The 15,414-nt window shown below is 44.1% G+C and overlaps 2 protein-coding genes across 2 annotated transcripts; both read right to left on the reverse strand.

The window, feature by feature from the left end:
- Positions 1-2,643: 2,643 nt before the first annotated feature.
- LOC119650824 (E3 ubiquitin-protein ligase Hakai) lies at positions 2,644-11,759 on the reverse strand. The gene is made up of 5 exons (XM_038053960.1): positions 11,190-11,759; positions 10,749-11,116; positions 4,087-4,200; positions 3,511-3,990; positions 2,644-3,196 (listed from the first exon to the last, which is right to left on the reverse strand). The coding sequence occupies exons 1-5, from the start codon at positions 11,503-11,505 to the stop codon at positions 2,993-2,995; spliced, it is 1,482 nt and encodes a 493-aa protein (XP_037909888.1). The 5' UTR covers positions 11,506-11,759; the 3' UTR covers positions 2,644-2,992.
- Positions 11,760-12,052: 293 nt separating this feature from the next.
- Positions 12,053-13,956, reverse strand: LOC119650825 (transmembrane protein 115). Its single transcript, XM_038053961.1, has 3 exons — positions 13,393-13,956; positions 12,922-13,278; positions 12,053-12,861 (listed from the first exon to the last, which is right to left on the reverse strand). The coding sequence occupies exons 1-3, from the start codon at positions 13,917-13,919 to the stop codon at positions 12,471-12,473; spliced, it is 1,275 nt and encodes a 424-aa protein (XP_037909889.1). The 5' UTR covers positions 13,920-13,956; the 3' UTR covers positions 12,053-12,470.
- Positions 13,957-15,414: the final 1,458 nt, after the last annotated feature.

The following is a 15,414-nucleotide window of genomic DNA, read 5'->3' on the forward strand; positions in this document are numbered from 1 at the left end:
ACGATCAATCCATCATAACGATCAGTTCGATTCAGTTTTCATCAGCATGAAGATTTTTGAACGCATTCTTCACAACCGCATCCGCAACATCGCTTAAATTGCTGTGAACCAAGCAGGGTGAAAGGAAAGAAATGATTACTTTCCAGCCCAGTAATTCCTTTTTTTTACATCAAATGTCACTTTTAGAAAATGCTAATCGGGATATTTGATTTGATACCCCACATGACTATACTTGCTGACAAAAAATTACATCTCTTTCACATATATGGGGAAGCCCCTGTGTCTCACTGCATGGCGGGGGTTTATCGTTACCATCTTCCAACATTGCGCGTCAATAGGTGCAGCCGTTTCTGAGAAAATACAGTCAGACCGTGGCCAACTTATATAAAGCACCATGATTCAGTCGGACAGTGTGGTGTTGTGTACATGTATAGCTGCTGCACTCCATCGAGTCTCACATTGTCTGAGTACACCAGGGTCGTCTACAAAAGCACTGGATGAGCAAAACATTATTATCGCGTCCATGCCTCAAAGACTAAACTACTGGTGGATGGATGAACTGACCAGTCGTCGATCACCGAGCCAAACGAATGGCTTAGAAAACAGTAGGTAAGACCGGTTAGAAGCCATCCAGCGTAGCAAGAGGGTATATTTTTCTCAGTGGCGAATCTAAATCCGGGGAGAGGTGCCTATAGAATTGTGATAGAACGACTCAGATCAAAGATCACGTGCCCTACCCTCTTGTTTGAAATCATCAAGGTGTTCTTCCTCTAGCAAAAGAGGGGCGCTGACATGCTTTCAGATATCTCTGAATGTGGACAATTTTCTTTATTATAATACGAATATTCATAAAAAAAATCCAAATTATCATATTATTCACATACTAAGATGCCTAACAAAATGTAATATGTTTTTCACTACTCCTGCCCGGCCATCAGCCACGACGGATTGCCGCGACCCATTAAGGCGGCCTTTAGTGTCTGGTGCCAACGTTCCAGCATCCCATTAGACTGTAGATGGTATGCAATAGTCCTGTGCCGTTTGAAGCCAAGGAGCTTGTCCAACTCCGAGAAAAGAGTAAATTCAAACTGCATTCCGTGATGATTGCGACTGGTACACCAAAGCGCGAGATGTACTCTCGACAAAGGGCCTCGGTATATGATTGTGCCGTTTTATCCGTCAAGGGTATTGCTTCAGGACACCGCGTAAACCTGTCAAGAGCTAAGGAGGCCTCTCAAATCGGCAGTATGCGTTCCGTAAAACCAACAATCGATGCCATCACATTATACTGGCTTGGTTGAGAATGCAATTACCGTAAAGTTTAGTACTAGCAAATGTTGCATGGTAGTGATCCTGAACGTGAAGAAGAAGAATCTCGCTACTATTGTCGAAACTTGCAAGAACGAAGGCTTTGGTTTGAAACTGACGCAAGCAAAAACGAAGGCTTTGATATGAAACCGACGATGGACCCAAGCAGTAGGTATTCTCTGCTGGAGTCCCACAGGGCTCCATACTGGGCCCACTAATGTCGAGCACCATGTACATTGATGTAGCTAATCATCCGATTCCCAAGGGAGCCATGGTAGTCGATCATGTAAACGCATAGCGCTGGTTGTGGTTACAAAATATATCGGAGATGTTGAGTTTCAGTCATGCGAAGCAATCAGTGCTGTTAAGACTTGGTTAGATAGCGCTCAGATGGCACTTACTTAGGAAAAGACGGAAGTGGTCCTCATCACCAAGCAGATTTACTTATAACTAGGGTGCTGAATTTCATTTTGTTGTACACAGTCCCAGTTTAGGGTACCGCACTGCATGTTTTATGTAGCGCACATAAATTGAATGCGGTCTACAGAAGAACAGCCCTAAGGTTATATAAGCCGTGTAGAGTTAATGGTTGAAGAAAGAATTCTCAGAGGTCTATCAAAGATGGATGGGAAAATCCTAGCTCAGGTGAGAAGGGAGAGTCAGCGGTGAGAAAAATGTTGCTTTCACAAGTCTTCAATAAAACCATTAACCACTTTTCCCGCAGCTCTGCTATTAATAGAAGTACGCTATTTGGAATTTCACTTTTCTTCATCCAGCCGCGTTAAATGAATACTTATAGCAACGGTTTCATCAAAGACTTCAGGGAAGAAGAATCGACATCGAACTACAGCGCCGTAGAAAAAAAATTAGACAAAATTCAGCAGGCATCCGATTTTGGTTGAAGAGTTGTGAATGCCATTTACAGTGTGCTGTTTTTGCCATATATATTTAACAGTTGCTCGCCACACTTGATAATGGTGGGACCAGAGACGGTTGTTGGTATCAAGCCATCTACTATTGAACCATAATTTTTACTCTGACAACAGTGCTACAGATAAGGAAACAAGTGGTTCCCGAAATATGGTAATTTGCAAGGTTAATAAATAATACTAGCGAAAATCAAAAGCAAGTCTTAATTATTTCAAACCAAACCCACAATTTTCACCCCAGCTCCAAATTTTTCCCTTGCGACTCCATATCCAACACAAGAGATTGCCACTGCTGACTCGAGCTGGTTCAATTCAATTCAGGAGAGCTCTATAAGTTCAGGATGGTGCTGTACCTACTCGAACTGAATAACACCTTCAAACTTTTTTGTGTAGAATAAAACTCCGATTTTCGTTTAATAATATATTTCAATATTATAATTTAGAAAAAAAAGATAAATCTAAAAAGTCCATGTTGATCTTATTTACATAATATCTATCTTTAGCTCTACCTAATCCTGTACATGAGTACTTATTCTCTCTACTCCCTTCCATTCTCACAAGGAAATGAAAATAACAAATGGATAATTATTCAAAAACAGCATGTACATATACGCAACCAAAACAACGTATATACAACATTGCAAAATGAATAAACTCGAAATAAGTACTCTTCTTAGTCTTATTCTACTTGGGCTCAATTACTTCTGACATTGAACCGTTTCTTGCCTGAGTATTTCCTCAACGAACATTCGAATTCATCTATAGTACTGTTGCTGATTCCACTGTTGATTTTGTCCGCCACTCGAGTAGGAACTAGATTGATCGAATTGATAATGCTGCGACGGGATTTGCTGTCCAAACTGTTGACCGTAATTCGAATAGTAGGCTGGCTGCTGATGTTGAGATGAAGACGACGGAACAACTGATGGACGTGAACTTAAATGAGCCGGTGGTGGTGCCTATTTGATTTGCATTATGTTCAGGTTTTCAGAAACAACTAAAATTTGTTTTGGGAAAGTTTAAAACTGAGATCTGGTATGAAAGCGTGACTAGCGGACTGCCACTGCTAGAATATGAATTTTTATTAAATTTTGAAAGCAACCAATTTTCAGGACCTAAATGAGTGGATTCTAAGAATAATTTTATAATAGTTACTCGTGATTCAGTACTTGGCTACTAATTTAGATTAATAAATAATTCAATTATTCGGCACCTGAATAACAAATTCGGTCCCTTCTCATGCCATACCTCATGAAAAATATCTGAAAATTACCGTGTTTGCTGAATGCGAAGATGCCGACGGGATTGTATTGTAATTTTGCGTCATTATCGTTTGTAAGTTTCCCGGTGCGCTGTAGGTTCCACTCGAGCCCATTGTAGGATTATAGAAGCTAGCAGCGGCTCCCAGAACTTCGCTACTGTGATGTGAATGCATAATTGAGCTTATTGAAGTTGGTCCTCCCTGCACAGGTATGGATTGTGGTACATTGATTTTGGACATGACTTGTTGTTGGGCCTCTTGAATTGGTACGTTTATTAAGTTAGTACGAATTGAAAGTGATGATGGTACCACAGATATATTCGATCCGTATGATTGGGGCGATGCAGCAATCGCTGTGGCGGACGTTTGGGAAAGTATAGACGATGACGATCTCGATTGCTGCTGTTGGGATCGTGAGGATGGTATCGAGGTTGGCAATGAAGCTTGTGATAGAGGTGGAATTGATGATGATGAAGAAACTTCCGTCACCGACTTTAATATATAGTTTGTACATAGAGATGTTTGAGATTTTATAATAATATTGACAATATATAGTGATTTGGTTTAATAAAAGAGACAAGATGTTACTTTTCTCTGTGGCGCATTCATTGCCTTCATATCTACAAGTTGAACAGGTTTTATTTCTGGATTAATAGTCGGCTGTGTTATATGACGGTGATTAATATGCGCTTGTAAATCTCTCTGAAAAATAAGAGAAACAATATTAGTAACACATTGAAGATTGAAATTTTATAAACTTTCGAACTAATACAAAATGAATATAGTTGAAGTGCAGGTGCTACTGGGGCTCTGCAGTCCTGCCCGGCAGATGCTCTCAAGGTACTCCTGTATCTCTTCCCCCAAGACCTCCACATTAAATACGTTGCAGCGTGCAGTGCCGTCAGATTACGTGAGTCCCGATGCTGAGCACCAAAGTCCTACGCCCAACAACATCCTAGAGGAAGTACCTCGGGAAATCAGGGCATTCCCCACGGACTATGCCACACGCAAGCTGAACTTCACGAGAAACTATGCTGTGGACTTTCCAACCAGGGCAAAGTGGAAGGTCGGCGGCGTGTTGCAAAGTTATGACTCAGTATTCCTTACCGACGGATCAAAGATGGCCTATGGAGTCGGCGCGGGGGGTTTCTCGAGTACACACAGTGTATCCAAGACTCCCAGGTTTCGCCAGTGTATTTCAGCACAAAGTACTGGTGATATTGGAAGTCTGTCGTTGGCTGGAAGGAAATTCGAGCTCCAAGCGTAACGTAACCATTCTGACCGACAGCCAAGCGGCCATCAAGCCCTTGTACTCAGCGACGACATCTGCCACGCTGGTGGGCCAGCGCAGAGACGCGCTGAACCGTCTGGGCGGCACGCTCAAGGTCACTCTACTCTAGGTTCTCGGACATAGGAACATAGAGGGGAATGAGCGGGCTGACGGATTGGCCAGGCGAGGCTCTGCTCTTGGCACCCCTTCGGTGAATACAGTCGGTGTTCCGCTGGCGGCTGTCGGGGGCTGAGTCTGCTCGCACTACCTAGCAGCCGCGGGCCTAAGATGGCGAAGGCTTACGACCTGTGCCAAGTCAAGGAAAATTTGGCCCGCTTGTAACATAGTCCGATCACAAGAGCTCCTGTGCCAGACGCGTGCAAATGCATTCAAGAATACGACGATCTGCAAGGGGCACTGGCCCGTAGGGGACCATGCCGCCAGGCTCGGCATACCCTACAATTCGCATTGTCGAAGCACTTTCTCTGCAATTGCCCAACTCTAGCTAGAATCAGGCTACGGACACTGGGTAAACTACTCTTTGGTAACCTCAGAGGGATTTCTAGCTGCAGGGTGGGAGAGCTGCTTTCCTTCGTGAATGCTACGGGCTGGCTCTGAAGATCCAAGCCGGCTAGACTCTGCCTCCCTGCTCTCATAAAAGGAGTCACGATCTTAGGAGTTTGTGGCATCTCTTAGGACTTTGTAGTAACAAAACGGCGCATCACAGCGCTAATTCGACTCCTCGGAACAGCCACTGATACCTACCTACCCTACCCATAAAAAAATTGAAAACTAATAAGAAGCCAGCCTTCAGAAAGAACTTTATGATTGGGGATTAGCAGCGGCTGATATAGACAATGAATTTAAACTACGCGCTAATATGTCTCTTCTTTTACTGAACTAAACTTATCATGTAGATACTTTTAAAGAAAGAAAAAAACGCCCTCATTAAAATAATATAAAAAATTAAGTTGTGGATACACATATTACACACATCATCACAAGCTTCAAATTGTGCATTGTGAAAAAACAAGACCAACAAGAATTGGTCCTGCATAATGCATATCAGTTCCGAATCATCTGATAATTATATGATCCGATTGATTACGATCGATAGTCCCTTTCGGTTACGCTTCCGTAGGGTTCCGTAGGTAGAGACACGAGGCAGCGTCTAATGAGATCTCCTCTGCCAATAAAAAGAGCATTTTTGAACGATTTAAGTATCTCGGATAAATATTATCAGCAATGAATTATTATGAATTATATCATCATTAACGCAACTTGAATGAGAGCGTGAAGTTGCGAATTTACCGTATTATCGTTCGTCCTGCCGCTTTCTATGGTTCTGAGGGTTGGCCGACTATGAAAAATAATGAATGGTGCTTCGCGGTAATGGAGAAATATATGCGAACCTGCGAGTCCAAAATAATCTCAACACCTCCACCTGGATGCCATTAAGCAGCAAAGCAGGAGGAAGAGCCGATAGGCCGGGAACTTTCCTATCGGCATTCCTGGAACTGATATTAGATAGGACTTCCGGCTCTACTACGGGCTTGGGAGATAAGGAAATCCGGTGGTGCTCTGCTTATTTCCCTTATGACGTAGGCGAAGTTCCCAGTGGAACATTCATCAGAGGCAACCAATATGCCAAAATAAAGGCATAGGAATAATGGCAGGATATGATGTTAACCCCCCACCATATATGCTGGGGAAATCGCCAAATCAAACCGAAAGGATCGGGACTACTGGAGCGACTAGTAGGAACCGAATTGCAGATCCTCAATTTGGGTAATGAGCCCACTTTCTTCAAGATGGTCAGGCAAGAGATCATTGACATCATAGTGACATCCCCTGACATTGCGGCTCTTGTTGGAGAGTGGGAGTATCAAACGAAATAAAGCTCTCATATCACAGGCGCATTGTTTTTGTAATGGCATGGATCCACCTCCACCCACTCCATTTCAAAATCCACGTAAGACAGATTGGGCGACGTACAAAACAGAACAGAACGCGCCCGAGTTACGATCCCTGGGAGACGCATCAAATCCGAAGCTGGAATTGAGAAAACAACCCAGATGAGGACAACTAGTATGAGAGAAGCTTTCGAAGAGACCTGAGAGATGATACCATAACGGAACTCTGATGTGGCAAAACAAATGAAAACGACAAGGGTGCTCCCCAACCGAGCGCTAAAATTTGCTTCAGCCGCTGGTTGGAATCGGAATAAAGAGGCTTAAAAAAGGCTCTAAAAAAACGCATTAAGTCGGCCAAACCATCATCATAGAAACGCTTTTGCGAAGATACCAACTCTCTTGAGGCAACCTCAATGCTAGAGCGGATCCTCGTCATAGAATGTTGTTGACGTTTACGGCAAACCATTTGCTTTACCCATACAGCCCTCAACCGGGAGTTTAGACTCTGGCATGCAAAGTATTTTCACTGAAACGAAAAAAATGGGCATTTAACTCGTTCCATAGGCACACTCCTTGAACTAACGGCAAAAATTGAGCAGCCGACGTCCGATAAAAAAGCCGCCTTAGGCGCATTCATGAAAATCGATGGCGCCTTTAATTATGCCACCTTCGAGCGACTTGTAACGCGTGGAATCGATCCGCTGTTAATCAGTTGAATCCTTCACATGCTAGAGTGGAAAAAGATTCATATATTAGTCGGACAGAAGTCTATTAAGGCAGCATGTCTTAGGGGTTGCCCACAGGAAGGGGTTCTTTCTAATCTAGTTATGAACACCTTGCTATGGCTCCTGGTGGACACAAAGGTCTTCGGACAAGCAATCCCGGACGATCTAGTCGTAATAATTATCGGCAAGTTTGCGAGCACGGTATGTGACCGCCTAAATGCAACGCTGCATGTAATTCCCAGTTGGTGACTCCAAAATGGACTCACGCTGAACCCTAGGAAAACTGGACTAATTATATTCACTAGGAACGTCAGACGAGGCAATTGCACGCTACCAACCTTAACAGGGGCAAGAAACTAGCTGGACAACAGTCAAATATTTAGGACTACATCTTGGCTCCAAATTGAAAAAACCATATCCATGAACAATACTAGAAATCCTGCAGATTGCTCTGGTGCCTCCGGACTACGATAGGTAAGACCTGCGGACTTTCACCATAACGGATTCATTGGATGTATACATCCTTAATAAAACCAATTTTAATGTACGCATGCATATCTGGTGGTCCAGACTGAACTTTGCTAACAGCCGGAACCTGCTGAAGCAGATTCGAAGATTCAGAGCCTCGGTTGCCTAAGTATTACCGGAACAATGAATAGCACACCGACTGCGACACTCGAAGCTATTTTAAATTTACTCCTAATCCGTTGGAGGTGAAACGGAAAGCAGCTAACGACGCATTAGGGCTAAATACTACGGTCATGCCTCCGCGTCCTGCGGCTCGACTTCTCAGAAAAATGACGACCATATTCCAGGCGGAAAAAGTTTGCGGCAAAAATGAAGAGTTCGCACCATTCAATTCTGTTCCAACATTCGGGCAGCCTTTGGCATCCGGCCATCTACTATGAAGTCTACTCTGAGGGGGGAAATTGCAAGGATTCATGCAGCCGAAAGGGAGAAATTTGAACTTCTGCTGGCAGGTAGAGCTAGCTGAGCCGCCAGAACGGCATTTTTGTTGTCCTTTAAGAAGTGGGACATGAAAACCCTAGTACGGTCTTTAGCGCGACACTCTTCTTTAAACTACCACATGAAAATCGGAGTGGTTGTCTCGGCCAAATACAGCCAATGTGAGGAGGAAAAAGAGACGGCACTTTGTATGCAGCTGCCCGGCCTCCTCAGACCTTAGACGAAGATACCTTGGTAAGGTTTTCTTCGACGAAGAGTCTGCACATTTTTTTGTCTCTGGATGATACTCTCAGATTCGCGAAAACCTGTGAACGTCGTAGGCAAGAGGTCGATGTATAGGCGATCTCCGGGGATAGTATAATGGGACTAACAAAGTTCTGCATGCTTGGAGCAGCTCCCCCCACTAAACTAAACTAATTAGGAAGTCGGCATACACTTGATATCTCACCGGACCATTGATTCCGACTCTTTGTGGTGCACGGAATCTTATACTTTACCCTACCCTGGCAGACTCACATGACGACTCAAATCAAGGGCAACCAGAATAAGAGCCTGACCGCTTTAACCATTGCGCCATGGCTCCTTTTTAACAAATTTGTAAATACGGCATGGCTGCCGTCCGATTTAAGCCCGCCGTCCACGATCAGTTTGGCTTTTCAATTACGCCTGAAAGGTCGGCAGTTGATGGGCGGCTGTAAAACCTATCATCCACATTCAGTCTAGCCTGAAGGGTCCACAGTTGCCCGGCAGCCGTAATGTGCGTGGAAAGCAGTTGATCTATCAATTTTAAGTACCCGTTGGGGAGTTCCGTCCCCACGTACTCGAGGAGGGTGATCAGACCCGAGTTTGCAAGGAACTCATCTGAAGTGGCTCTGCCACGCAAACTCACCGGAGGTTATCTGGTACGATGGGAACCGGGATGGCCCTCTGAGAGCATATGCTCCAGGAGAATTCCTGGAGGATGTGTTCTCGGCCCGGTTATTTGCGGTTGGCCCCCTAGTGGGAGTTCATGGTAGTTGTGGTTGTGCCTACATCGCGGGCAGAGCTCCTCGGAGCTCAAGCGTGGAGTTGCGCTGTACAACTCGGGCGCCGTACCCCTTAGTTGCGGCAGAGGTGTTAGATAGGCCTCTCATCCACTGGTATGAATGCTGAGCCTGCGCTCAGTATAAACCAGGACCGCTGTGTTTGCATGGCGGGGCTCTGATTGTGGTCACAAAATCAATCCGCGTCCGAAGAGGACCGTGGGATTAAGCCTTCACGACAGGTACTCACGTTAAACCCCCAGGACTTTCATGTCAATTTTAAGTAGTGCCGTCCCCATGTACTCGAGGAGGCCGATCAGACCCGAGCCTGCAAAGGACTCATCTGAAGTGGCTCCTGCCACGCAGCCTCACCGGAGGTTATCTGGTACCATGGGAAACGGGATGGCCCTCTGAGAGCCTATGCTCCAGGAGATTTCGTGGAGAATGTGTTGTTGGCCCGGTTATTTGCGGTTGGCTCCCTTGTGGGAGTTTCATGGTGGTTGTGGTTATGCCTACATAGCGGGCAGAGTTCCTCGGAGCTCAAGCGTGGAGTTGTGCCGTACAATTCGTGTGCCATACCCCTTAGTTGCGGCAGAGATGTTAGATAGGCCCTGCCTCCACTGGTATGAATGCTGAGCCTGCATTCAGTAGAAACCAGTACCACTGTGCCAGTCATGGCGGGGCTCTGATAGTGGTCCCAAAATCAATCCGTGTCCGAAGAGGACCATGGGATTATGCCTACACGGCAGGTACTCACGTTAAACCCCCAGGACTTTCATGTCAGTTTTAAGTGTTCAAGCAGCCGTTGATCGAATTAAAAATGATTCGGCCATCCGGTCAGACATGTTTGTTTAGGCTGTGAGCACAAAAATATTTCAAACTTTTATCTCAAGGCCTTCCATGTCCAGAGCTGAACTATTGATGTTGCAGCTTGCCAGTACGTGGATGACGCTCTCAGTTCAACTGTGCGGGCTTGAACTGCAGAACTGAACGTGGATGATGGGCTTTTGGCTAGAACTTATTAGGCCCCATTGGCTCATTTCGGATCCGCTACATCCAAGGCAAAGGCATTTGATGAGTTGCCAAAGCAAAGGCAACAAAATGAAGCAATGAACTTTCCTTGAAATTATGGTGGTCTGCCATCAAACAGATGTTCATTAAGGACCATTCAAACCTTCAAACAAAAAGTTTTTAGAAATCTGTTGTAAAAATTTGAAGTACTTTGGATTCATCACTATCCCAATGTCACAACTCTCAAAGATTCTTGGAAAAAATAGCGTGGCCAGCAGAATTATGTGAAGGTTTTCATAACTAGATACACTGAACAGTTATCATTAAAAATCTCAAGACTCACCTGTGACAAATACGTCCTTCTGCATCCTGTGTTCCCATAGCGACTCCCGCCATGTGTGCACATAAAAACAGTACCGAGACCCGATTGTTCCACACGCATCACTTTCTCCTTACAACGGGGACAATTCTTAATGGGCTCTGTACGGGCGCACTTCAAACAAAATATATGTTTGCACGGAATCATTCGACCATACACCAAAATCGGTTTATCACACTGATCGCAACAATGTATCATTGGATTCAGGACCTTTTCACCAATCAGGGAGACTTTGTGGTCCCATTTCAGCCGGAGCATAGGCTCGGGTGGCCCTCGAGAAATTGTTGTGAATGTTGGCGCCTCAAGTTGAGAAATGTCTGCTTCCATGTCAACTGGAATGGAGAAAAAAAAGGATGGCCATGAGTCTCGGTTAGCATAGTCTTATTTTCGGTGCGAATTACTTACTTGTAGCTGCTCCCAATAATCCAGTTGCTGCTTCATCGGGCGTTGGCGTGGTATCCATTTGATTTTCTTTATTCGCCATTGGATCATCAACCACTGTCGTGGCGGCAGTCTCGGCCGCTTGGGTTGGTTGCTCCGCTTCCTCGGATATCGAAGCACGTTCCGGATCAACCGGATCTTGTGAAACTTCTTCATCCGACGATATAATTCTTGAGGTTTTCTTACCTCTGCCACGACCACGGCCGCGGCCCCTACCTCGCGCTCTGGCACCACGTCCACGGCCCCGCGCTCGTTTACCACCGGCTTCTTCCGAATCCATTTATGATAAAAAGAGTTTCGCTTTCGATTAAAACACAAAACACCGTCAAGTTTCCGCGGAAAATAGATTTTCGAGGAGATCAAAGGTGCTGATGAGATATTATAAAGTCACGAAAAATGGATTTTATCTAGACAAAATCGGAATATAAATATCACTTGACACCGAATTGAACACCGTCGACTGTGCCGTGAATTCCGTGTGTAATTGACATTTAGTTTGACATGATTTTTGACAATAGAACGTACGCCATTTTTATGGTGTTTTTTGATGAGGCAATACTAAATTCCAATCTTCTATAAAATGCGATGATTTTATGAATTTCAAATTTTCACTTTGGTTTTTATTAAAGATTAACTCGATTTTTTCACTTCTATTTGATTAAGAGAAAGAACACTTTCCTTCACTATGATTTGTCGTTCAAGTTTATATAAACTAAGTCCCTAAACTATTCCAAATCTATTAAAATTTAGCCCAGAATCCCACAGGCTCCCCTAAAACCATTTCAGGTGATATTTTCTTGCAATGATTCTCAGTAAAAGGCAAACTCTAGACTTAATCGAAAATTTATTCATTCCACATTTTTAAAACTCGCAAGTCTCTATTATTTCTTTTAAAATCAGATATATATATACATTCATAAAACGAGTAACAAAACAAAAAATAAACTGGACGCACCTTGGATGTGGATTTAAGAAAATATCGTTTCTGTATTAGATTTGTTTAGACAACTACAACACACTCTTCATTGTTTGCTTATGCATTCACAGGAAATTGCTACAGATTCTCTGCAGGACTCGAACATATACACCCAATTCGTTACTTCCGCTTCGGTTAGTGTGATATTGTAAAATAATTGCAAATATATTTTTCCTCTTTCTATATAATAATTACACTTAAACATTATCATTATTATCAATACACAAAAATCATCGTGTACTAAGGAGTTACTAAGTCGTTTTCACATATCACTTTGGGGCTGTTAGGTTTTCTGTATGCGCGGCTATGGGCGGTGCAGGCGGTGTCGACGATGACTCTGCAAATGATGTCGTTGGATTGCTCGTTGACGGATGAGGCTGTGCAGAAGGTGGTGGACCTAGTGGAATTGCAATGTCGGGATGGAGCACGAAACCATGCATCCTAGGAGCCTCGGTAGCAGGTCCCATCTGATGCTGATGGCTGCCTAGATGGTGCTGAGGCCCATGGTGATGGGAATGCCCAAAGTGATGGTGGCCCGGACCATGCCCGTGGTGGTGATGGTGTTGCTTTCCGGGCGGAGGAAAAGATTTCGGCAAGGAATTTTGACGATTCGAGTCGGTTGTTTTCAATCGTTCGCTCAAAGCCTTGAGAGCAATTTGTCTGAAAGATCGATTCAATACAAGATTAGATCCAGGATTAGAGCCCCTTATCAGTGCTTACCGTCTTCGTTCGATATCGTGAGGATCAACCCCCGGTATCGATACTGTTACTGATGTTAAACTTGTCGTAGAACTTGTACGTGGCGGCGCGGGCGGTCGGACACAACCCACTTTCAAACAACACAGATAAACAGGATTAACCAACATACTGATGACTGGCTGCATAACATTAGGAAAGAAGCTGGCAAACGTGAAACTCTCCGAGCTGTCGCCGCGTCCATTTGGATGACGCTGGTAGAATCTTAGGTAGATCCAGGAAACAATGAGTCCGGAACAAAACATCGCTGGATAGGTTCCATCCAGTATGTTTACCGCCCACAGGACCAAGGAAGCGAATAGTACGGTTAATGGGACATTGCTGCAATGAAAAAGAAGATCGTGAACCATTTCTAATTAGCCAATAGGAAGCAAATATTCCAAGTACGCCAAGCCAACCCTGAATCACAGTCCAGACGAAGGAACAATCAATTACCGATTCGTAAACTTCCCAAGTCGTGTCTTCGCGATCAAGTGATCGGGCATAATCTGTCGGACGGCAACACTGACGGCAGCCACATAGCCAATCAAGCCATGTATGTGTATATCAAACAAAATATCCGCATTTTTCGTGCACATGTATACAAACAAATAGTAGAAGGCCGTCAGGATCGCGACTCCCAGGTTGACGATCCCAAAGAATATAAACATCTCCATTTGCCCCCATAGTGGCTCGATCAATTTTCCGCACAATCCCACCGTCACGATATCCACGAGAACCTCCCAGAAGTGAAATTCAATGAAACAAAACGTGAATGCTGTCCATATCCAGAATGCAGGTGGCAAAATGTAGCCTGGCGTGACACTTAGTACGCGCACGGCCGTATCTGAAAATGATAGCAAGTAACCGCATATTGTCACGACACAAATAAATGTTATCACAGGCGACGTATTTTTGAGTAAAGCCGAAAATTGTTGTTTTAAGTAGGGGACATTTCGATTTAATGCCCGAGTTGTCGCCATCTTTCAAAATACACTCATCGTCAAGTGTCAAAAAAAAATTCAAACGTCAAATTTTTATTTCCTTATTGCTCTCATTCGCGATATGCGTGAGAGTTTTATGATAGCAATATGAAGTTCGGAGTTGCGGTTGTGGTCTCCGATGGAATGCGTGGGTTGTATTGATCAGCTGATGTTTGTTTATGTTGCCAGCAACTTGTATAGATCTGACTCGCTCAAATTTACATCGTAAAATTAAGATTTAATTGATTTAATACGAGTCGATGGTTGCAAACTAATCCAAACCAAAAGACTTAGTCGTGTAAGAATCATGGAAAAAAACAACCTTGACTGAAATCAAGACAATACCAAATGTTTCTAAACAGTAACTTCAACTCTTGCGCAACCATAGTATTAACCCTCCACTTAGCATAGACAAACCTTGTGGACACGGTGCCGTAGAGGTCGTTAGGGTAGGTGTAAGTGATCACTTCAATAGGCCATTAGCACTGTGTTGTGTGATGATACAAACTCTTAAGACTGTTACTGCTGACCTAACCAGCTCAGCACTTTAGACGCCACGTAGATGTTTCTACGGGTGTAGGGTTTTGCTGGCCAGACTTCAGGCGACTATCAGCCCTACACGACCTTTTAATATGAAGGGCCAGAGGAGAAGAGTACGAGCACATTAACTGCATCTACCAGATAGGACTGTAGATCTCCAGTAGCACCTGTACATGCGTTCCTTGGATCTCGCTGAGCTTGGTATTATTGAATTTATTGCTCACCACAGAGAAGAATGGAAGGAATAGGACGGGCCATGAAAACGTCCAAAGAATCGTCCTCAAGGGGAGACCCCTTTTTTTATGACTTTTCTTTGCAAGCAAAAAGGGCTATACAGGCGTTCTAAACCACCATTTCAATATTTAGTCCCCGATTCAACTAAATATCTAAGATGACACCTAATATTTTCCATAGGGGAAGGGGCTAATCTTTGTCCATTGAGCCCCAGTAGATGGAATTTGGGTGGCGTTATCTCTTTGATAATAGCAGCTCCGTTTTGATTGTATTTATGCTGAAACCGCATCCAAACAGGCAAAAGTTTCCCAATGCATCCTCCATGATTTCACTCATAAACGAAAGAAATATCCTTGATACCAGAATCACTTCAACGGTATATGGCTCTACTTTCACCGCGCCGCTATGCAGAATCCGGAGAATCTCATACATCGCTATCAACCGGAGTACCAGAGAGATGGCGGCATCCTGGGGCATCCCTCTACTCACAGCTCTGGTCAAGTGGTTACCTCCCAGATCAGATTCGATTATCCTGGGTCGTAGCATAGATAACGTCTCCGTTGCGTTGTCTCTGAGGAAAGCGTACTGAGATTTGGAGAAAGACAATCTCCCTATGATCGTTCTTAAGTAGATAGCCGGGACGCATTTTAGGATTTTCAACACATAAGAAGTGGGGCTGTTTGACCGAAAATCTTTAGCGAGATCATGCCCTGCCTGCTTT

The sequence above is a fragment of the Hermetia illucens genome, chromosome 3 (genome assembly GCF_905115235.1).
Source record: "Hermetia illucens chromosome 3, iHerIll2.2.curated.20191125, whole genome shotgun sequence".
NCBI lineage: Eukaryota > Metazoa > Arthropoda > Insecta > Diptera > Stratiomyidae > Hermetia > Hermetia illucens.